Here is a 21516-nt window from a genome sequence, read left to right on the forward strand (position 1 = left end):
AGAGCTGGTGTGGGCTTATTAATAGCCCCCCGGCTCGGTGCCTCTGTGTTGGAGTCATCCCCGGTGAACGAGAGGGTCATTTCCCTACGCCTTTGGGGGTTGGGGGAAGGTTCCTGATTGTCGTTTGTGTGTATGCGCCAAACAGCATTTCAGAGTACCCAGCCTTTTTGGAGTCTATCAGAGGGGTGCTGGAGAGCACCCCAACTGGTGACTCCGTCATTCTACTGGGAGACTTCAACGCCCATGACAGTGTCACCTGGAGGGGTGTGATTGGGAAGAACGGCCTCCATGATCTGAACCTGTGCAATGTGTCACGCTCGAACATAAGGATGTCCACAAGTTCACATGGCGCCAGAACACCCGAGGACGCAGACTTTGTAGTCGTATCATCAAACCTGCGTCCGTATGTTCTGGACATGCGGGGGAAGAGAGGGGCTGAGCTGTCAGCTGATCACCACCTGGTGATGAGTTGGAGTTGGAGACCCAAACGTGTAGTGAGGGTGTGCTGGGAATGTCTAGCAGAGTCTCCCATTCATCGAGTCTACAACTCTCACCCCCGCAAGTGTCTTGTAGGGGGTGCTCCGGGAGTACGGGATTGGTGGTACGTTAATACGTGCCATTCGGTCCTTACGCATCCGGAGAGAAACCTGGTTCGCATTGCCAGCAGTAAGTCGAGCCTGTTTCCGGTGAACGTTGGCCTCCACCAAGGCTGCCCTTTGCCACCAATTCTGTTAATCATTTTCATGGACAGAATTTCTAGCCGCAGCCAAGGCGTCGAGGGAGTCCAGTTAGGGGGCCTTCGGATCTCGTCTGTGCTATTCGCAGACAATGTGATCCGGATGGCCTCATTGGGCTGTAACCTTCAGCGTTTACTGGGATGAGACTCAGCACCTCCAAATCCGAAGCAATGGTCGGAAAAGAGTGGATTGCACCCTCTTGGTTGCGAGTAAAGTCTTGTCCCAGGTGGAAGAGTTCAAGTATCTCGGGGGTCTTGTTTACAAGTGAGGAAAGGTTGGAGCGTATAATGCGGTCGTTGTACCGAACTGTCGTGGTCAAGAGGGATATATTAAGATGCTGATTTGACATGATTACTGCAAGTGTGCTTTAGGCTGCCCAAAATAAAAAGCCACTCTTATATGCACAGTTTTACTTTATATTACAGCCTTCAGGAATTATGGACACATCCTTGAAACATGGGGCCGTGTATTATAATGCTACGACGTGAGGTGTTAGTCGTGGATGCCACAGCAATAGGCCTCAGAAACGGTATCTCTGCCATCAGTAAAATGCACCTGTGTTCATTGTCCATAACATACGGTTGCCCGTACCATAACACCTACAGTGAAGACCAGGATTAATCTGTGAAGAGAACACCTGTCCACAGTGAAAGACACCATTGTATGGGAGCATTTGCCCAAATTGGCTATGACAATGAACTGCAGTCAGGTCGAGACCCCAATGAGGACGACAAGCATGCACGAGCTTCCCTGAAACGTTTTTTGATAGTTTGTGCAGAAATATTTTGGTTCTGCAAACAAACTGTTGCAGCAGCTGTCCAGTTGGCTGGTCTCAGACGATCTTGGGAGGTGACGATGCTGGATGTGGATGTCCTGGGATGGTGTGGTTACTCGTGGCCTGCAGTTGTGAGGCCTATTGGATCTACTTCCCAATTGCCTGAATTGTCTTTGGAGATAAGTTATGATAGAGAAATGAATATTCAGCTATTGCATACCCCCTCGCCACTAAAACTGTGGGATTGTGCTGTTAAAACTGCACATTTTGGAGAAGCCTTTTATTGTGTCCAGCATAAGGCATACCTGTGCAATAATCATGCTGTCTACAGACAAATTCAATGAATTACTCATTTCAGTAAAATAAACACTGTCAAAATGGGGCTACAATGAGGACATTTGTAACTACTTCCTGTTTTGTCAGGTAAAGAAGAAAAGAGTCATCTTTAGGTTGAGAAAATAATTTAATAGCATTTTCATGTTAAAAAAACATGTCCTGATCCATTAATACTTTTAATGACAAAAAAAAAACAAAACAAATTGCAAACGTGGTCTTCTTGTCCTAGCGTCCTTCAGTTCCCACTAAAATGGCCACTGAAAGATGGCCACCAGGTTGCAGTGTCTTTGTTTTGGAGTATTTTAACAAAAAAGTCTTGCTTCCTGGCTTTCTTCCTCACAACAACAAAAAGATGGCAGCCTTCAGGCCACGCCCCCTCACCCAAATAAACCCCTGCCCTTTCCCGCCCCAAGGGAAAAGAAAAACTAAAAAGGGGATGAAAAGTGAGAGACACAAAGACAAACGTCACTCAGCAGCTCGATACTTACGTACACGAGGAGGCGGAGCTTTTGCGGTCCCGGGGGTGGGCGGTCCCTCCCCCCTCAGTTGTCATTGCCAGCTTTTTTCCTGACTCAAAGTGTCGCCGCCGTCAGATGTCTGTCTGAGCGGCTCTGGCGTCAACTAAACTCACGCCGACCTCTTGAGCCCTTGACAGCAGCCGGTGTAGACGCTCTGAAACGCCACCGCTGCTAGCTCCCGCCGCCTCCAACTGCAACAGCTGACAAGGGTAGGAGTACAAGGAAGGTGGAAACAGTTGAACGTGTGTCTACTTCCTGTCAGCATGGAGCCTAAGGCTGCTTTAATATTTTTTTAGCATGCTGATGGTGTAATGTGGGCAGGGCTGTGTGACACGTATTTTTTGGAGGAGTGGGGGGACTCATTTACATCTTTCCAAAGTTCAGCACACAGCGGAAGGTTCTGCAGCGCTTGCTGATGAAGACGTTTCACCTGCAAAGACAAAAACAAAAGGAGGAAGACAAGAAAAAGCAGATGTCGACAAAAAGATGGACTCAAAACAAGTCTTGACTTGTGACGCACTCCTGCAGGGACAAACGTGATTTAGTAGCAGGAATAAATACATACAGTCGACACCAGGGGGCACACACGTTAGCTAATAAAAATCAAATTAGCAAATACTAATAATGGTTTCATGCTGCCGTATTTGGTATGAAGATGGAGAGTGCGGCTTGCCATCTTCCATCTCCATGGAAAAGAAAATTCTGGGATGTTGAGATACAGTCCTCCAATATGAGGCATTAACATCAATAGCTTGACTGAATGATTCGGTGTCTCATTTCCACGGCGCCTCACCTCTGACAGGTGCCTTAGCTCCGTTTCCACGGCAATGGCTCTGCAGAGAAACATCATCAGCATCAGCAGCGTGTGTATGTGTGTGCGTCAGTGGATGTGTTTTAAATAAAATAAAATAATTTAAAAAAAAAACATCCTTACATTTTCCAAGAGGCCAACGACTTTGGAGCACTGCTGGTCAACATCCTGGCCTGAAAGCCCATGTGTTCCAGGTTTCCTTCAGTCCACTCTTGGTGCAGCAACCTGTTGTGCAACAACACATCATTTACACAACATTCTTGTCCCGTCTAGAAGCAGACCATGTCCCCTGGATGTACCTGAGTGCCAGTGCGATGTTAGTGGGCATCATGTAGTGAAGTCTCTCCAGCACCATTCCATGTTGAGACTTGTCTACACAGCTGAGGTAGAGAGACACCACCTGAGGAAAACCAGAAGACACAACAATGATGTAAATGCTCCAATTGACGCTTCCAATCAAATAACAGCAGTCTCTCAAATAGTTGCCGGGTGCGTAAATCACACCCAAGGGCAATTATGAGCACCGGGTTAAACATTGACATTAACAGCTGTGGCTGTAGGCAACCTCCTGATTTAGTTTGTTTTCTTTAACTGATTGCTGCATTCGAAGTAGATTTCACGCAAATCTACCTCTGCAGGTGCTTTAAATGTCGGTTGAGCTTGGTGTGAAAGTCATGCGTGTTACATTTGTACTGTTGTTTACAATGAACTCATCAGCACTGGCTGAGCAGTTTGTTCCTGTCCACTTTTACAACTTTGGTTCTGTTTGTGTTGTGCAATATACATATATAATATACCTATACATATACAGACCCTTTACAAAAAATTAGAATGTCATGGAAAAGTTGTTTAATTTCCATAATTCTATTCAAAAAGTTAAACTTTCATAGATTATAGATTCAGGACCCACAATTTAAACAATTTCAAGTATTTATTTGTTTATTTTTACATAATTTGGGCTTTCAGCTCATTAAACCCACGAAAACAGGAATTCAAAAAATTAGAATACTGTAAAGAAATCAGCCCAAATTTTGCAGGGCATGAATGTTTTAAACTGAGTGTCACACACTAATCATCTACTAAACTCAAATCACCTGCACAGGCTTCCCCAGGTGTCATTAAATTGCTTCAGTTTGATTCAATTGTCTCATTTCGGTTTAATATGGGGAAGACTGCAGACATGACAACTGGCCAGAAGACCATCATTGATACCCTCCATAGGATGGGTAAGCCACAAAAGTTCATAGCTAAGGAGGCTGTTCACAGAGTGCTGTGTCCAAGCATATCAATGGAAAGTCTAGAGGAAGGGCAAAATGTGGCAGGAGAAGATGCACCAGCAAAAGAGATGACTGTGGGCTTCAGTGGATTATCAAACAGGGAAGATTCAAGAATCTGGCAGAGATCCAGAAAGAGTGGAATGAGGTGGGAGTCACAGCTTCAAAAACCACCACATTCAGACGCATCCGGGAGATGGGCTACAACTGTCGGGTTCCTCGGGTCAAGCCACTTCTGAACCTGAGCCAACGTAGGAAGCGTCTCCACTGGGCCAAGGAGAAGAAGGACTGGACTGTTGGCCAGTGGTCCAAGGTCCTCTTTTCTGATGAAAGTAAAGTGTGCCTTTCATTTGGGAATCAAGGTCCAAGGGTTTGGAGGAAGACGGGTGAGGAACAGAACTCAAGCTACCTGAGGTCCAGTGTGAAATATCCACAGTCCGTCATGATTTGGGGTGCAATGTCCGGTGCAGGTGTTGGTAAACTCTGCTTTCTTAAATCCAAGGTCAGCGCAACAGTCTACCAGAATGTTTTAGAGGACTTCATGATTCCTTCTGCTGAGGATCTGTATGGAGATGCAGATTTCATCTTCCAGCAGGACCTGGCCCCTGCCCATACCGCCAGAAGCACCAAAACCTGGTTTGATGCCCATGCCATCACAGTGCTTGACTGGCCAGCCAACTCACCGGACCTAAACCCCATTGAGAATCTATGGGGTATTCTCAAGAGGAAAATGAGGGGCACCAGACCCAACAACAAAGAAGAGCTGACAGCAAGCATCAAGGAAATCTGGGCTTCCATAACTCCCGGGCAATGCCACAGGCTGATTGCTTTAATGCCACGTGGCATCGAGGCAGTGATTAAGGCAAAGGGATTCCCAACCAAGTATTGAAGATTGACATATCGTTTTGAAAGTACCATATTTTGATTGATTTGATGGGATCCTAATTTCTTTCTTTTTTTTCCTGCAAAAACTGAGAAGTAAATGGTGATTTCTTCACAGTATTCTAATTTTTTGAATTCCTGTTTTCGTGGGTTTTATGAGCTCGAAGCCCAAATTACGTAAAAATAAACACTTGAAATGGTTTCATTTGTGGGCCCAGAATCTATAATCTATGAAAGTTTAACTTTTTGAATGGAATTATGGAAATTAAACAACTTTTCCATGATATTGTAATTTTTTGGAAAGGGTCTGTGTGTGCACGCACGCACACACACAAACACGTGTGTGTATGTATATATATATATACAGTCAAACTTGTCTATAGCGGCCACTAGAGGGAGTCTGTAAAAGTGGCCTCTATAGACAGGTTGGCGTCCAGTTTGAATGTTGACCAGTAGAGGAAAAAAAAGAAAAAAAAGGGGGGGAAAAATAATAATAATAATAATAATGTTGACCAGTAGAGGGCACTGCGGACTGCGGATAAAAGTTGAACAGCACTACTAGGCTTGTTATTATCATGGTTCATGGTTTTAATCCTGAACATGCATGAGTCAAACAGTAGCACATCACATAGTACAATTCACAATTTTGCATGTCCAAAAAGGAGTAGGAAGAAGCAAAGCTTATTTAATTCTACCCCTCATCAGTTTCACATCAATTGCAATACATTTATTCACCTCTTGTTCTTCCAAGTGTACTTTGTAGGTCTACATGACAATGTAGTGCAATCATAGCCAAGGTTTTTACTTACTAAAAGGAAGCTAGAGGCTTAATAATAACTGATAACTGATAAAATACTTCAGTTAAGTACAACCGAACTCAGTTTTGCTCCCGCTGCCGCATGCATGCAGGCATATGTTTTTTTTTTTTATTGTAGCGTCGCTGGGAGCACGTCCTGTTCCCAGCCTACTTTGCGGTAATGTTTTGGTGCAAATGCTCTTACAGTTACATGTTTGACCAGGAAATAGCAAGCTCAAAAGAAGACGGCTTTTTTATGTGGAACAACTGACAGTTTGTGTGGATCTTGTGAATGATTGTGACTGAGCTAGGACTCAGTAATTAAAGTCTACACACAACGCCTTCATTGATTGAAAAACAAAACTTTTTCGTGCAAGAAGCTTCTACTTGAGTTGGTAATTTGGCTGCTATATGCAGTCAGATATTGACCAAGAGAGACAAAATGGGTGGCTGCTGGCTAGGTTGGACAGGTGACTGCTATACACAGGGTCTATAACATGTAAATTTGCTGGGGGGGATTTTTCAGTGGCTGCTATAGGCAGGTGGCCCTTCTATAAAGGTGGCCGCTAAGACAGGTTTGACTGTATATATATATATACATACATACACACATACACATATATACATATACACAAAGAACGAAGGACTTCTTCAGGGAGAATAACATCACTGTTTTGGACCATCCTGCATGTTCCCCTCATTTAAATCCCATAGAGAACATTTGGGGATGGATGGCAAGGGAAGTTTATAAAAATGGCCATCAGTTCCAGACAGTGGATGCCCTTCATGAAGCCATCTCCACCACTTGGAGCAATGTTCCCACTAGCCTCCTGGAAACACTCGTATCAAACATGCCCAAACCAATTTTTGAAGTGATGAACAAGAACGGTGGAGCTACTCATTACCAAGTCCTACTGAGAACATTTTTTGTTCTGGTTTGGACAGTTTTTTGTTATTTTGTGAGCGATGGTCTTAAACTTTTGATCAACTGATAAACAGCCTATTCCAGTTTAATTGGTGTTTTCAATAAATACATTTTTCAAAATGCTTTTTGTCTCACTCCCCCTTCTTGCTTTTGCATATTGTAGCTCTACTTAAAACCTCATTAAGATCCAAATGTGCAAAATGCAAATTCTAGCAATTTTTCAACTGGTACTAAGATTTTGATCAGGAGTGTGATATATATATATATACCTATATGTATGTAGAATAAATGACCATGTTGGTCAGAGATAGCTATGTTTTAATTTATCGCCAGCTAACAATTAACGACCCTCTCTATTATTACTGACAGTATGGCTGTATATAATATACGAAGAGCAGCAGTGGCGCTTCTTGCCTTGTTGTGGAAACGGTAACAAGTCCAGAAGTGAGCTGGGTCAAAGGGCACCTCGAGACGAGACGGTACCGTACTAAGGCAGCGCAGGACAAGCTCTGACAAATGCCCAGCAGCCTGAGATTGGAAGTGCGGGTTGCTGCAGAACATCAGGTAGCTGCAAAAAGAAGCACACGCTGTTCGTCAATGCTCCGTCGTGATGGCGACGCCCACAGGTCGCACTCACTCCGTCCACAGGCGGTGCAGCTCCTCAATTCGCGCGGCTGAGCCCAGCGCTCGCTCAAAGGCATCCAGCGTGTCGTCCACGGAGCCGTGCAACCACAGCCAGCGACTGGAAGCAGACAGCACGCCACATCAACACAACGTGACGTGCTACAGCAAGGTTACATGACATGCATGTGGGCACTACCAGTGAAGCAGGTGCAGGTAGGACATCTGCTTGTTGATCTGCTCTTCCAGATCCTTTTTGATGATGGGAGCAGCGCACATGTGGTCTGTCGGAAGGCCGAGGATGTTCCTGATGGGAGAGGACAGTGCAACATTAGCTTCCAAGCCTTAACTCATGAATGAATCAAGGTTATGCACCTCAAGATGTCCACAGGCATCATGTGACTGCGCTCGTCCTCGCACAGAGACAGGACAAACCCTCGGAAAAGCGGCGTGATGGCGCTCGCTTTGTCCTGTGAGAGCATTTCACTTTCTGTTAAAGATGCCAACAAGTCAGGTGCATAATACAGAAAGTAGTGGAGCCCCCGCCCACCTGAGCCATGAGGAAACTGCAGCAGTGGTAGAAGACCTCTGCGTTGTTGGGACACTCAGCGAGTGCGTGTAGCCACAAGCTAACGGCGCGCTCGCAATTCCCTGAGCGCACATGGAGGTCGGCCAGAGCATTACGCAGGCTGCACGACTCAGGACACGCCTCCAGCAGTGTCTCGCACATCGACACACCGTCCTCCAACCTTCACAAAATCATGCCACGGCCATGAGGTTAAAGCCACAACTTACAGCTTGACCCCCGACCCGCTTACCTGTCCAACAGCCTGTGCAGGAGCAGGAAGTTGGTGTGGAGCGGCAGGCATGCAGACGTCCTCTCACTTAGCATCAACGATTCGTCACTGCACTGACTGATGGCATCTTCCAGATAGACACACACACACAAACACGTGTGCATTACATGGTCATCATGACGGTCACCTGACACACCCACCGTCATGATGTTTACCTCGGAAGAGGGTCATAATGTCGTCATGCGGCATGCTGATGTCCTGGACTGTCCGCCAGGGCAACAGGAAATGCTCAGTGCTGACCAGCCTGGACGGGCCAGAGTCTAACGGGTCATACAGGCTTGATGGAAGACGCCTGAACTCCTTCAGGTGGATGTAACACAGCCACGCCATCGCATGGTCGCTCGCCATCAGGTGACCGGCGACACTCTGGCTGTGACCCAACTTCAAGGCCATCTGAAAGAAGCGACATGACAACTCAGAATATGACCTTCAACCAATGTGCATTGTAGCGCGGGAATACCTGGAAGATGGCGAGGGCAGCGTCCACCCGTCCCGTGAACACGTTCAAGTGGACTCGATGGAGCACAGCCTCCAACAGCTGGAAGGAATGCTCCTTCGACACGTCCCCTGATGCTTCGGCAAGCAGGAAGTTCAGCAGACGTTCGCACACGTAGTCCTTCCCCTCGAATGAGCTCTCCAAGGTCAAATACTGCAACAAAAAAACATGCCTATGTCACACCACCAAACAACATGTTGAACATCTCGCCCGCGTTAGTCACAGCACAACTCACGTTCCACCAAACGCGGCGGTCGGGGGCGTGTTCCACGGCCATCTCGCACATCTCCTGCACTTCCTCACGGCTACCGCGGCGGGAGAAGAGCGTCAAGTAGTGCGCCCACACTTCGGGGTCGTCACAGTTGTTCTCCAGAGCACGGGACAGTGTGTTCAGGGCGGCCTCCAAACACTCAGCTGGTGGCCTGCAATGGAAGGCACCATTAATGACAGGAGTGGTAAGGATGCGAATGTGCACGTACGTGTCGCCTTGGTGGAGGTATCTGAATGTGAGTTTGATCCACAGTTGAGTGTCTCCAGGGTTGTCCAACACGCTGCTCTCCAGCTTGGAGATGTCGTCAATGTCGCTGACGAAGTAACGCTTGTCTTCTGATGTCACACACGTGTCCAATGTGCTCATGCCGCCAGGCAGGCCGCTGATGTCTGGAGCAACAATTCAGTCATGTGACGTGTACTTCTACTTTTTGTCAAAACGTGCTCGTGCACACTTGTCACTGGGTATAATGACCAACCAGATGTTAGGGACATCTGATTCCCTGCTGCGGTATCATCTTCCCCTTCGGGCTCTGCACGGCGCTCGCTTTGAGCAGACGGCCTCCATTTCCTCTTGTCCTTCCAGGTTGTAAAAGGTGGGACTAAAAAACACAAATCACACATGTCAGCGCTATGCCCCGCCTCCTCCTCTCTGAGGCGTGCACGTCACTCACCGTGACGGCGGCTCTCGTTGACTTTGCTGACCAGGAAGACGGCCTTCTGGTCCACACCCATTCCGTCCTTGTTCGGACCAAACAGTTTCGTCAGGTACTTTTCTGATACATGCAAAACAAAAACGGATCAGAACCAGATTATATGACACTAAAACGTGGATCAATGTGTCCCGAGAAGACAGGTTTGATGGCACTGAAGGCCCTGCCCACCCGTAGCGGCGCTGACTTGACTGTCAGTGGAGCTCTCAGAGCAGCCGATCAGAGACAAGTTGTAGGAGAGAACATCCTGGAAGAGCAGGCTTCCTGTCAGAGTACAGCTCCTCATGTGCTGCCTGGAGGAGCACAAGTGTAAACACGCCGCCACCACCACCTTTATTGTCACAATCATCACCACCACAGAGACAATCTCTCCTCCTCACCATGGACAGTCATCATCGTTGCAGGTTCCAGTCAGGTCAAAGCGACAGAAACACTGTTTGGGCTGGATGGAGTTGCTGTAGGTGGGCGAGCTCAGACACAACTTCTCCTTGGTCCTGTAGTATGGACTAAACCTGAGAGCGACAAAAATTCCCACGTCTGTCCATCGTGGACACAGTAACGAGGACGACGCATTGCATTTTGAACTTCACCTGTAAGACCTGAAGACCAGCAGAGGGCTACGGTAAGGTCCAAAAGGGACCGGTCTTGGATGTCCACTGGGTTGTCTGGTTGCTTCTACATCCACCGTGAGCACCTGCACACACACACTTAAAATCACTTGCATGTGGAGATAAAAACATCCTGTGTGTGTGTGTGTACGGGTGTCGTCCAGTGTACCTTTGCACTTTCAGGCCAGTCCATGTCCTCGTCTACTTTGTGCAGCTCTTTCAGGAGTAACTCCCCCAGCCCGCCATGCCGTTGGTACCGGCGCCTCAGTGCGTCCAGGTCCAGACCCGCATACGTATCAATGGGCCCAGCCGTGCTGCTCTTGGCGGGCTTGGAGGTGCTACAGTCTTTGGCGGGCGTTGGGGTCAGCTGCTCCAAGTTGGGTTTAGTGGAGGAGATGGATTGACGCAAAGAATGGCGCCGGGGGAGAGTGGCCACGGCACAAGGCACAGGCGCCGAATCTGAATCCTCTGCCTCTGGGCTGTCCTCACTGTCTAGAACCAGCTTGTCCTGGGTGAGATCATGCAGGGAAGGCTGGGATGGCAGGGGTGGGCTGGAGGCAGCTGGCGAACAAGCTTTTGGGTCAGGAATGACGGAGGGTTTGGGCCGCAGTTCAGCTGGAGGTTCCGATGCTGCTACTTTGTTGCGCAGGGCCTGGGCCTCCTTCAGCTTCTGGATCTTGAGGGCATATTCAGACTCCAGCTGTTGCAGCAGCTGCTTCTGAGCCATGAGATCTGCAAAGTGACGTTCCAGGCTGATATTGGTGCTGCCGACCCGCTGCAGTTTCCTGGGCTGAGGGATCAGGAGGAAGGATTAGGAGACACTTTACATTTAGTGGTTGTCTACATAAGAGCACATGAACCACATGGCCATGTGACCAGTACGTTGTGCTCACCGTTTTCTGCATAGTTTCGGCTTTGCGTTTGGGTTCCCTTCCTGCAACCTGCTGAGCCCGAAGCAGATCCTGCTCCAAGCGAGCCGCTACAGTCTTCTTGATGGACACACGGTGCTCCACACGCCGCACCTGCAAACCAACACAGATCAACATGTGGACTGGCACACACAACAAGAAACCCGGCAGTGCTATCACCTGTTCCTGAAGCTTCTTGAGCAGCGTCTTGTTCGCCAGCACAATCTTCTCTGATGCTTGGATCTGCTCCTTCAGCCGCACCACCTTGGACTCTGCCGCCTTCAGGGCCTCAGTCTTCTTGAGCTCCTGCTGCAGGAGGTTCTTCAGCAGTGTCTCATCGCGGAGGAGCAACTCTCTGAGGGAAAAGTAAGTTTGGGTTTGTGTTGTGGTCATAGGTGACATCACATGGTAAAGTCAGCACTTCCTGTTCTCACCTTTGCTTTTGCAGCTTTTGCTCGAGCGAGTCAACAGTGGCAGTGATGGCAGCAGGCAATGGGCCAGCTCCTTTATTTGACGCCTTCTGCTTCTCCCTGCTACAAGACGTGACAAAATGAGATGGGAGTCGATGGCAGCAGCCTGTGGACACAGACGTGTCACTCGTACCTGGCGAGCTCCTCTCTGAGGAGGCGGTACTCCGCCTTCTTGGCTTCAGGTAAGGCTTCTGGCGTTCGTAATGGGTTGTTCTCTTTCTCCGATCCAGACGCACCTTTGGGTTTTGTTGCCTGGAAAGGTCAATTGTGACATGTTAACAACTAGGGACAAGCGAGTACACCACTATCTGTATCTGTTCACACAATGTAAATGATCTATATGCGCATCTGCACTCCGACTGGGCGGGGCATAAACAAAAAGTGGACATGGTTTAACTGGAAATGGGTGGGGCTTAAATCGGTAAATAATTTTAAGTCTGAAATTGACATGGATTGATCAGAAGTTGCTATATTTATTCACTATGTTTACATGCAGTCAATATTCAGGTTAAGGTCAACATTTCGGTTTCTGAAACATTCAGAATAAACCATTTACATGTGTGACGCAAAAAGAAGAAGAAGAAAAAAAAAAACCCCACACACGGACAATGTCTTGATGAAAGAAAATCGTCATGACACAATGCGCATCATTTCCGCTTCTTCCATCCATCCATTTTCCTCCACTTATCCGGGTCTGGGTCACGAGGACAGTAGTCTCAGTAGAGAAGCCCAGACTCTCCCGGTCCCCGGCCATCTCCTCCAGCTCCACCGGGAGGACACCAAGGTGTGAGACATAATCCCTCCAGCGTGTCCTAGGTCTGCCCCGGGGCCTTCTCCTGGCTGGGCATGCCCGGAACACCTCACCAGGGAGTCATCCGGGAGGCATGCGGACTAGATGCTCGAGCGACCTCAACTGGCTCCTCCCGGATGACTGAGCTCCTCCCATCTCTGAGGGTGAGTCTAACCACTCTACGGAGGAAACTCATTTCAGTACCTTGTATCCACAATCTCGTTCTTTCGGTCATGACCCAAAGGTCATGATCATAGGTGAGGGTGGGAACAGATGGAGCGGTAAATTGAGAGCTTTGCCTTCTGGCTCAGCTCTCTCTTCACCACCATTCTCTCTTCGGTCCGGTACAGCAACCGCATTACTGCTGATCCGCCTATCAATGTCAGGCTCCAACCTTCCCTCACTCGTGAACAAGACCCCAAGATACTTGAACTCCTCCACCTGGGGCAGGACCTTACTCCCAACCCGGAGGGAGCAATCCACCTTTTCCAACTCAGAACCATGGTCTTGGATTTGGAGGTGCTGAGTCTCATTGCAGAAGCTTCACAATCAGATACAAACCGCCCCAGTAAACGCTGAAGGTCACAGCCCCATGAGGCCATCAGGACCACATCATCTGCAAATAGCAGAGACAAGATCCTAAAGGCCCCGAAACGGACTACCTCTACACCTTGGCTGCACCTAGAAATTCTGTCCATGAAAATTTTGAACAGAATCGGTGACAAACGTCAGCCTCAGCGGAGGCCAACGTTCACCGGAAACAGGCTCGACTTACTGCTGGCAATGCGGACCAGGCTCCTGCTCCGGTTATACAATGACCGGATGGCACGTAGTAGCACGTTGAAGACTTGACGAACGGGAGACTCTGCCACATGTTCCCAGCACACTACACGTTTGGGTCTCCCAGGTCTGTCCGGCATCCTCCCCCGCTATCTAGTCCAACTCATCACCAGGTGGTGATCAGTTGACAGCTCAGCCCCTCTATTCACCTGCACTTCCAGAACATGCGGAAGCAGGTCTAATGATACGACTACAAAGTCAATCATAAACCTTCGGGTGTCCTGGTGCCAAGTGCACTTCTGGACATCCTTATGTTTCAACATGGTGTTTGTTATGGACAAACTGTGGTGGTGGTTCTCACAGAAGTCCAATAACATCACACTGCACGGGTGCAGGCCCGTCCAGGTCACACTGTCATGGGCGTTGAAGTCTCCCAGTAGAACGACAGAGTCACCAGTTGGGGTGCTCTCCAGCACCCCTCTGATGGACTCCAAAAAGGCTGGGTACTCTGAAATGCCGTTTGGCGCATACACACAAACGACAGTCAGGACCCTTCCCCCAACCCGAAGGCATAGGGAAATGACCCTATTGGGCTTATTAATGTCTATTAATAAGCCCACACCGGCTCGCCACCTCTCCCTGCAGAAACTCCAGAGTAGAACAAGGTCCTGCACCTCTCAAGGAGTTTGGTTCCAGAACCCAAACTGTAGGTCCAGGTGAGTCCATTATGTCTAGTGGGAATGTTTCGACCTCTCGCACAAGTTCGGCCTCCTTCCCCACTAGAGAAGTGACTATCTTCTTCCTTTATCTTCCTGTATCCAAAAACAACACCACCGGCACAGTGGATAATGAACGCCTTTGTTTGAGCTTTGGTGCTGGCACTACCTACCACGAGTACTTGACACTATTCTTTCACTTTCTTCATTAATGGAGGGCAAGAACGTGAAGAAATAGGAAATGGAGCCGGAGCTGTGCCATCCATATCCATGCTACATTCACCAGAGCCCCCCAGAGCTTTGCGTAACTTCTCGCTCACCTTCTGATAGATTTCGCTATTGCAGTACTTTCTGCCATCGATAAAAGACATAATGTTCCTGTCTTTCACCACACTAATGAGGTGGCTTGTTTCTCCCTCGCTCCAAAAGTTTGGGGTTTTGCGTGTCGCCATGTTTACAAATAGTTCCTGCCAAAAACACGAGATTCCTTTCGAATAGAACATGTGCAGAACACAAATGAATGTTCCTTTCCATCGAGATATCCCAACAGGTCTATACATGACCCAATATTCAGGTCAGAAAAGGAATAACCCAGGAGTAATACTCCGGTTTTTAAAAACTGGAATATGAGCATATTCCGTTTTTGGTGTTTACATGACCCCGCGCAACAGGGTTTTTGCTAATATTCCGGTTATCATAGGGTTATTTGACTCCATGTAAATGTACTCATTGTTTATTATTCAGCTATATGTGTACCTGTGTATGTGGGTAAGTGATCTGTAAGATTTAATTATTTTTTAATGATCTGTGTGAGGTTGGTTAATTCATGCAAGCATCCAGTAATGTCAAACAAGGAAATAATCTGTCAGCCTTGTTCACTGTAGTTCTCAAAAGCACCGCGTTCAGTTCTACAAAGTTTTCTAACTGACTTTATATCACCAGCCAAATTAGAAGCAAGCAGGCGAAAAATAAAAACAAAACACCGGTAGTGACAGACGCAACACAAACCGTTTCCAGCTCTGTCTTGTCAAATGCAGCACGTACGTAACTAAACAAGTTTACCAAGTTAACTTTAGGTACGAGCTGAGCTGAGGAAAACATAAAAAAAATAAAAATAAAAAAAAAAACCTGTCCGGAGTGGAGGCAGTGACCTACGTGACACGAGCCGTTTTCAATTCTGTCTTGTCAAATGCACCGCGTATACCTCTCTCTGGCTGTAGGGAGTCTGTCTAGGGAGGGACGGTCGCTGTGTGTGACTGGCCAGTCAAGCCACAGGGCTTGAATACATAAGTAGTTACCCAATGAGGATTTTCCTTCATCACGATTACGGATAATGACGAGCTGTACTCGTTTCATGTTTGTATTCGGCAAAAATGCATTATCCGTAACGGATACTTGTCTAAAACGAGTATCCGGCTCATCCCTGGTAACAACCTTGGCGGGGATGTGTTTGTGTGTCCTGACAGGTCACACTAACCTCCACGGTCCTGCGCGCCTCTTTGATCATAAACTCCAGACCACCAATCACGCCCTGTGTGGAGCTGCACGCATCCAAGTCCGAGTCGCTGTCATCTGATTCGTGGAGTGACACCACCACAGACTTGTGTCGGGGGAGCTGTGCACACAAACATGTCACATTCATGCTAAACGTACACCATCATCACATCATGTGACCTGCTCCATACCACCAGAGGTGTTCTGGGAACTCCTCGAGTGAACTTGTTCCCGTGGGACGCCGCCATTGTGTTGAGGTTGACGGCACTCAAGTTTCCTCTGCTGGGCTGCTCACTGTCTTCTGCGGGCGCCGCACTCGGGGAAGAAGGACCACTCCAGACCTTCTCCTGCTGACACGTGACATTAATTACATTTCTACGCGTCCACCGAGAACTCTTGAGAAATGTGAGGTTGTGTACTCACCTCTTTTGCTGGCACCCGTTTGGTGGCCATGGACATTAGACAGGTCTCCCTGAGCAGCATCTCCTCCTCCTCTTCCTCATCAGCGAACGGAGGCTTGGGAGGGGGCGCCTGTTCGTTGGCAGGAGGGGGTAGGGGTGGTGGCGGGGGAAGGCTGGCGGCCATAGGGGTGGAGGTAGAGGGCTGCAAGAACATCACAGTGGACCTTCAAGCATCAACAATGATGAACAAAAGATGATTGTGAGTGGAGGAAACATACCACCACAAAGGCAGGCTCTTCCACAGGAAACGGGGGGCGTGCTGCTTAAAAAAACACATTGATTCAAAATAAGTGAAATGATTAACAATTTTAAATAAGGAAAAATTTCAAGCGACTCAATTTTTACTGTACAAAGAAATTACATCAACTCACATCACATTCATATCAATGAAATATATATCAAAACAACTTCCAAAGTGTCTTTTCTTAATAATGCAGAAATTAAAACGCAGCTCTACGTACTTCTATTCCTTTCCCCTCTGGGAAAATTGTGTGACCGTGGTCCACAAAGGGCAAATATGTTTTTTAAAAAATGAGTAAAACAGGATTGAATAAAAAAAATAATAATAAAGGTATAATATTTTACAAATGTAAATAATGTAAACTGGAAATGAAAGTGAAGCAATTTTTTTTTTTTTTTTTTTGCTGTGAAGTGCATTTGCATCTTAGTTCCTTGTGCACTTTTTTTAAAAAACGCTAGGGGCTGATTGTGCTCATTGAATGGCTTTGAATGACCTATCCATTCTTTTTCTATGCCGCTTATCCTCATTAGGGTCGCGGGGGTATGCTCGAGCCTATCCCGGCTGACTTCGTGCAAGAGGCGGGGTACACCCTGGACTGGTCGCCAGTCAATCACAGGGCACATATAGACAAACAATCATTCACACTCACATTCATACCTATGGACAATTCAGAGAAGAAGAGAAAACCCACACACGCATGGGGACAACAAACTCCAGACAGAGATGCCCAACGGCGATTCAAACCCAGATCTTCCCGATCTCCTGTGTGGCCAACATGCTAACCACTCGGCCACCGTGTGGCCTGTGTGTAGAAGACTATGAATCTATAGGCTACTAGCTGTGAAGCTGTCTATGCAGATGCTGTCGCTATAATGGATAACATAACTTTCTACGGCTCTTTCGTGTTGTCAGTAATGTTTTAATGTGTGGTTGAATTACATCTGCTTTGGTTTGTGTGTTTATAGTGCTCATCAGAGGCATATCGAAAAGGCAGACAAAAAACAAACAAAAAAAATAATAATGGCCATTGTAGACTGCTTTCAGTAATTCTATAGTGAAACTTTCAATACACGGTTTCTGCTACATATTAATGGCACAAAAACGAGGTAGCTTGATGCCTCCATGTTAACAAAAATGCCAAAAAGTGGAATGCTATTGAAACGTGAGCGATCACACACGCTGGCATAGATAGGCTTAGCATGTGGCAAGCTGTTGTCAATTGACTACACATTTCACGAGCTATTGTTCATTCTCCCAATAATAAGAAACAAAGTGAAAGTCGACAAAAGATGTGTCGTGTGACTCGCGTATCTGGCCACACATGCGGAAGTGCCAGCAAGGCAGACAGGCGATTCCTGTGCATGCTTATCAAAATAAAGCCCAGTGAAACATTTTTATGATATTTTAAATTGTTTTCAAACTAATTGTGGTCAATATGTCCGTAAATAAGCTATACACAGACATTGAAAAAATTATTAGACCACCCTTGTTTCTTCAGTTTATTGATTCATTTTAATGCCTGGTACAACTCAAGGTACATCTGTTTGGACAAATATAATGATGATAATAAATATAGCTCATAAGAGTTTAATTTAAGAGCTGATATCTAGCAAGTTTCATGGTTTTCGTGATAATAACCAAAATCACTTAAGTTCTTACATGAATAGCTATAGCAGTGTACTGCCATATGGTACTGTCATTGGTATATTTGTCCAAACAAAGGTAACTTTAGTTGTATCAGGCATTAAAATGAACAAGAACCTTAAGAAACAAGGGTGATCCAATAATTATTAATAATAATTAATACGTGACTGTATGTATCTATATAGTATACATATCTATACATGTAATATATTACTTAAAATTGTTTTCACGTTTTTAAAAAACCCTCATTTTTAAGGTGTGGCGGTTTTTATTTTGTAATGGCACACTGCCACGATCAATTACATGTAGCGGGAACCCTGGCGACTGTAATTTGTCTCCTTGCTGGTATAAACATTTCCCCCTCCCTCTGGCTTCCTCTTCTTCACTTATAAATTGAATGTCGGTAGCAGTGGCGCCATGAAACTCCATGGAGACTAAGGTTAGTACCGACACATAGTACCTTTTGATTTTATGTGAGTCGGTGCCCAGTAATACGGAATTTGGTCAGTGCCTACAGTACCATTACTGGTACCCATCCTAGTGATGGTACCGGTGCTAAGATGGGTGGTGGTATTGCAGCTAAGGTGGTTTGACAACACACCTGGGGATCCCGCCTCGCTGTCCGTGTCCATAGCAACCTCGTCATAGTTATCATACTGGTAGAGATTTCCTGTGGCATCCAGGCCCGCTTTACCAGTGGACTTTCTGAGTTCTCCATCCCTAGCCTGAAAACAAAAACACGGCTGCTGATTGGCAATTGAACAATGTCAGCGTGAGGTATGGTGGGACATACCTTGGCACCACTATGCATCTTCCCCCCCACCAACTTCATGAAGCGCTTGTATTGCTCGTCCTGGTTGGACAGGTCCCGGATTCTGCGGATTTCATCCTCTCGTTTATAACACTCATCGTCCTCCTGCATCTCCCACATCTGCTGCTGTTTCCTGAAGGGCGGTTTGACCGTTGAGCCTGCGCAATGATGGATCAGAACCCCGTAAAAAACACAAGAAATGGTATCCGCATCGTAACAAGGAGCAGAACTTTCTCACCTGGGCCTGTCGACTTCTTGGACACAGGGTTTTTAGCGGCAGATCTGCTTCGTTCCAGAGAGGTTTTGGCTCCAGGTTTGGAACTCTGCTTTGGCCGGTCTCTCTCCGGGGGCCTTGTCCCAGCCTTGTATTTGTCCCGCTCCCTATCCTGAGGCTTGGACCTGGACCGGCTCCTGTCGGCAGTCGCAGACCTGGTCGTGACCCTCAGCCTGTTGGGTGTAGTCGCTTGGGCCACGGGCTCTCTGGTCCTCTTCATCACCTGCTGCTCCTTCTGTTGCCACTTCTTGCTGGCAGACTGCAGCGCGAGGAGACGTAGCTGGAGCTCCGATAGGTCTTCCTCCTCCACCTGGTCCCCCAGCTGCAGCATGCCACAACATTGTCAGCCAGAATTTCATAAATTGAGGATTTTGGGAGCAGTTGGAACTACAAACATGGCCGAATAAAAGGTCAGCAAAGAAACATGAGCTCTACCTCATCCAGGCAGATGTAAACATCTTCGCTGGAGGCAGGCGACTCTCTGCCAGAGCTTTGCCCATCATGCTTTACTTCCTCATCACAGCACATGCAAGACACCACCACCTCTGCCTCAGCCTGTTTTCCCGTCTTCTGCTCTGTGTCTGCCTTTGTCGCTGTTCAGACAAGACAGGAAGTCAACGCTTTGTGCAGTTTTAGTTCACACTTTCAAAAGTGTCAGTGTCCAAAACAAATGCGCAGTTACGTCGGGTGTCTTACCTCGCTCACCTGCCTCCTCCTCCTGGACACTAGTGTCCAGACTGACGGGCGTGGACAGTTTCGCTCGTAGTGGCTTGATGTTGAACGCCTGGAAGCTTTTCTTATTTTCTGACGGGCCCTCGCCGGACGCTTCTGGAGGAATCAGAGATTTCGCAGGACGACAACAGTCCACACCCTGACCTTTGGTCTCTGAGGTTAGACTTTTGGTCAGCACGACCTGACCTTTGGTCTCCACATCTTGACCTTTGGCCTCGAGCGCCTTGCTCTCCTCCTTGCGGATGCACTCGAGCTCCAACTGAATCTGCTTATACTTGGACAGTAAGTCCTCAAAGGTCTCTTCGAAGCCGCCATCGCATTTAGTGGCACCAGGTGGCGCTCTTCGGGTCATGTTTCGCCCGAGCTGCTTTTCTGCGTTATGTTAAGGAGAGGCTCTGTTATTAAAAACATTTTTTAAAAGTTTAATGGTCACATGTTCGTGTATTTGTGGAAAAGAGGAACGCTGACTTCCGGCTACAGGAAATGATCGTTCGCAATGGAGTTCACTGTCCTAATGATTTATCAGCCATACTCATATGACAAGTTTACTTACGAAAGCAGCACACAGATGGGGTCAAACGTCACAAATGCATTATAATAAATATTGCTAAAATTATTATAACAATAATGGCAGCGATTGTTTCTTCATTATTTTGTTTTTGATGTTACTGTACTGACAAGGAAAAAAACAGTCAAGGATACGTTTCCAGTTGTTATTCTCTCCAGGTCCGTACCGACCCATCTGGGCTCTGGGGCCGCCACCCGCCCAACCTCCTCGGTGCCAGGCCCCGCGCCCTCCGTTGGGCATGGCGCGGTGTCTGAACCTCCCCAGGGCATCGTGGCTCCGCTCCCAGAAGCTGGGCCGTGGACCGGGCCCACACATAGGAGGCGGCTGTGTGGTACCGTGCGGCCGGTCCGGCCCGCTAGGCCCGCATTGTTGTCTGTGGTTCGGCGGTCCGTGTACGTCGTAAGGCATCATGCGGCGGTAGTCTGGCGCTGGGTTTACCATGTAAGGTTGCATCGGCACCCTGGCAGGCCCGCAGCCGGGCCTGCTGTTCCCTTCCCCCCGTCGAACGGCGGCGGTGTCCTCGCCGTCGTCGTCGCAGATTTCTCCGTCTTCGAGCTCGGTCTCGTCTCTCGAAACATCAGCCACCGAGTCCTGACTCATGTTGACGTCCACGGTAAAAGTGACAAGTATATAAACGTCGAATTCAGCTCGTAAAACTCATTTTGTGTCACAGTCCAAAACACTCACACTCTCGGTGAATCTCACTTGCTCAAGTCTCGTCAAGTATCGCGACACTACACTACACGCGTGTTGCCAAATGTCACAAAAAATATCCTTTCAGAAGAGGAAAAGTATGCACATACCCGATTTGACCGTCTGCTACAGTAAAAACGTTACCACAGTACAGCTTATAATGCAGTTTTACTTACCTTTAAATCAACTAAACGCTATGAAATCTGCCACTGGCAGAACAGAAACCCCACCTTTTCACCTGGTTGTAAAGAGGCATGTGAGACAATGCGCAAAATCAGGCGCAGTGTAGGATGAATATATCCTGTATGTTTTATA

At 47.5% G+C, this 21516-nt stretch overlaps 1 protein-coding gene across 5 annotated transcripts; it reads right to left on the bottom strand.

Moving 5' to 3' along the window:
- Nucleotides 1-1941: 1941 nt before the first annotated feature.
- LOC129181703 (zinc finger C3H1 domain-containing protein-like) lies at nt 1942-21250 on the bottom strand. 5 transcript variants are annotated; one of them, XM_054777231.1, is made up of 35 exons: nt 20643-21250; nt 19905-20312; nt 19644-19801; nt 19173-19530; nt 18917-19092; nt 18725-18848; nt 16457-16497; nt 16201-16380; nt 15969-16124; nt 15761-15898; nt 12131-12249; nt 11962-12060; nt 11708-11882; nt 11513-11641; nt 10789-11409; nt 10602-10705; nt 10392-10523; nt 10183-10304; nt 9973-10074; nt 9778-9900; nt 9508-9688; nt 9264-9450; nt 8993-9181; nt 8688-8925; nt 8494-8599; nt 8226-8424; nt 8051-8145; nt 7875-7982; nt 7692-7796; nt 7469-7622; nt 3477-3577; nt 3301-3402; nt 3160-3199; nt 2734-2796; nt 1942-2566 (listed from the first exon to the last, which is right to left on the bottom strand). In XM_054777231.1, exons 1-35 carry the CDS (start codon nt 21106-21108, stop codon nt 2438-2440), a joined length of 5928 nt encoding a protein of 1975 aa, XP_054633206.1. In that variant the 5' UTR covers nt 21109-21250; the 3' UTR covers nt 1942-2437. The 5 variants fall into 5 exon arrangements, 4 of the variants coding, with proteins under 4 accessions (XP_054633206.1, XP_054633205.1, XP_054633204.1 ...); XM_054777230.1 differs by having other exon boundaries at nt 15969-16127; XR_008570480.1 differs by having other exon boundaries at nt 2472-2566; nt 2734-3199; nt 15969-16127.
- Between the last annotated feature and the right edge of the window lie 266 nt (nt 21251-21516).

The sequence above is a fragment of the Dunckerocampus dactyliophorus genome, chromosome 5, assembly GCF_027744805.1.
Source record: "Dunckerocampus dactyliophorus isolate RoL2022-P2 chromosome 5, RoL_Ddac_1.1, whole genome shotgun sequence".
Classification (NCBI taxonomy): domain Eukaryota; kingdom Metazoa; phylum Chordata; class Actinopteri; order Syngnathiformes; family Syngnathidae; genus Dunckerocampus; species Dunckerocampus dactyliophorus.

What these genes read in the sequence shown, in the direction of transcription:
- LOC129181703 (XM_054777228.1), bottom strand. Translation starts at nt 21,108, where the DNA reads ATGAGTCAGGACTCGGTGGCTGATGTTTCGAGAGACGAGACCGAGCTC. An exon ending in CTGCACAGGCTGTTGGACAG is followed by an intron (nt 8,425 to 8,493) that starts GTAAGCGGGTCG and finishes GATTTTGTGAAG; the next exon opens with GTTGGAGGACGGTGTGTCGA. An exon ending in GTTACCGTTTCCACAACAAG is followed by an intron (nt 3,578 to 7,468) that starts GCAAGAAGCGCC and finishes GGTTTTCCTCAG; the next exon opens with GTGGTGTCTCTCTACCTCAG.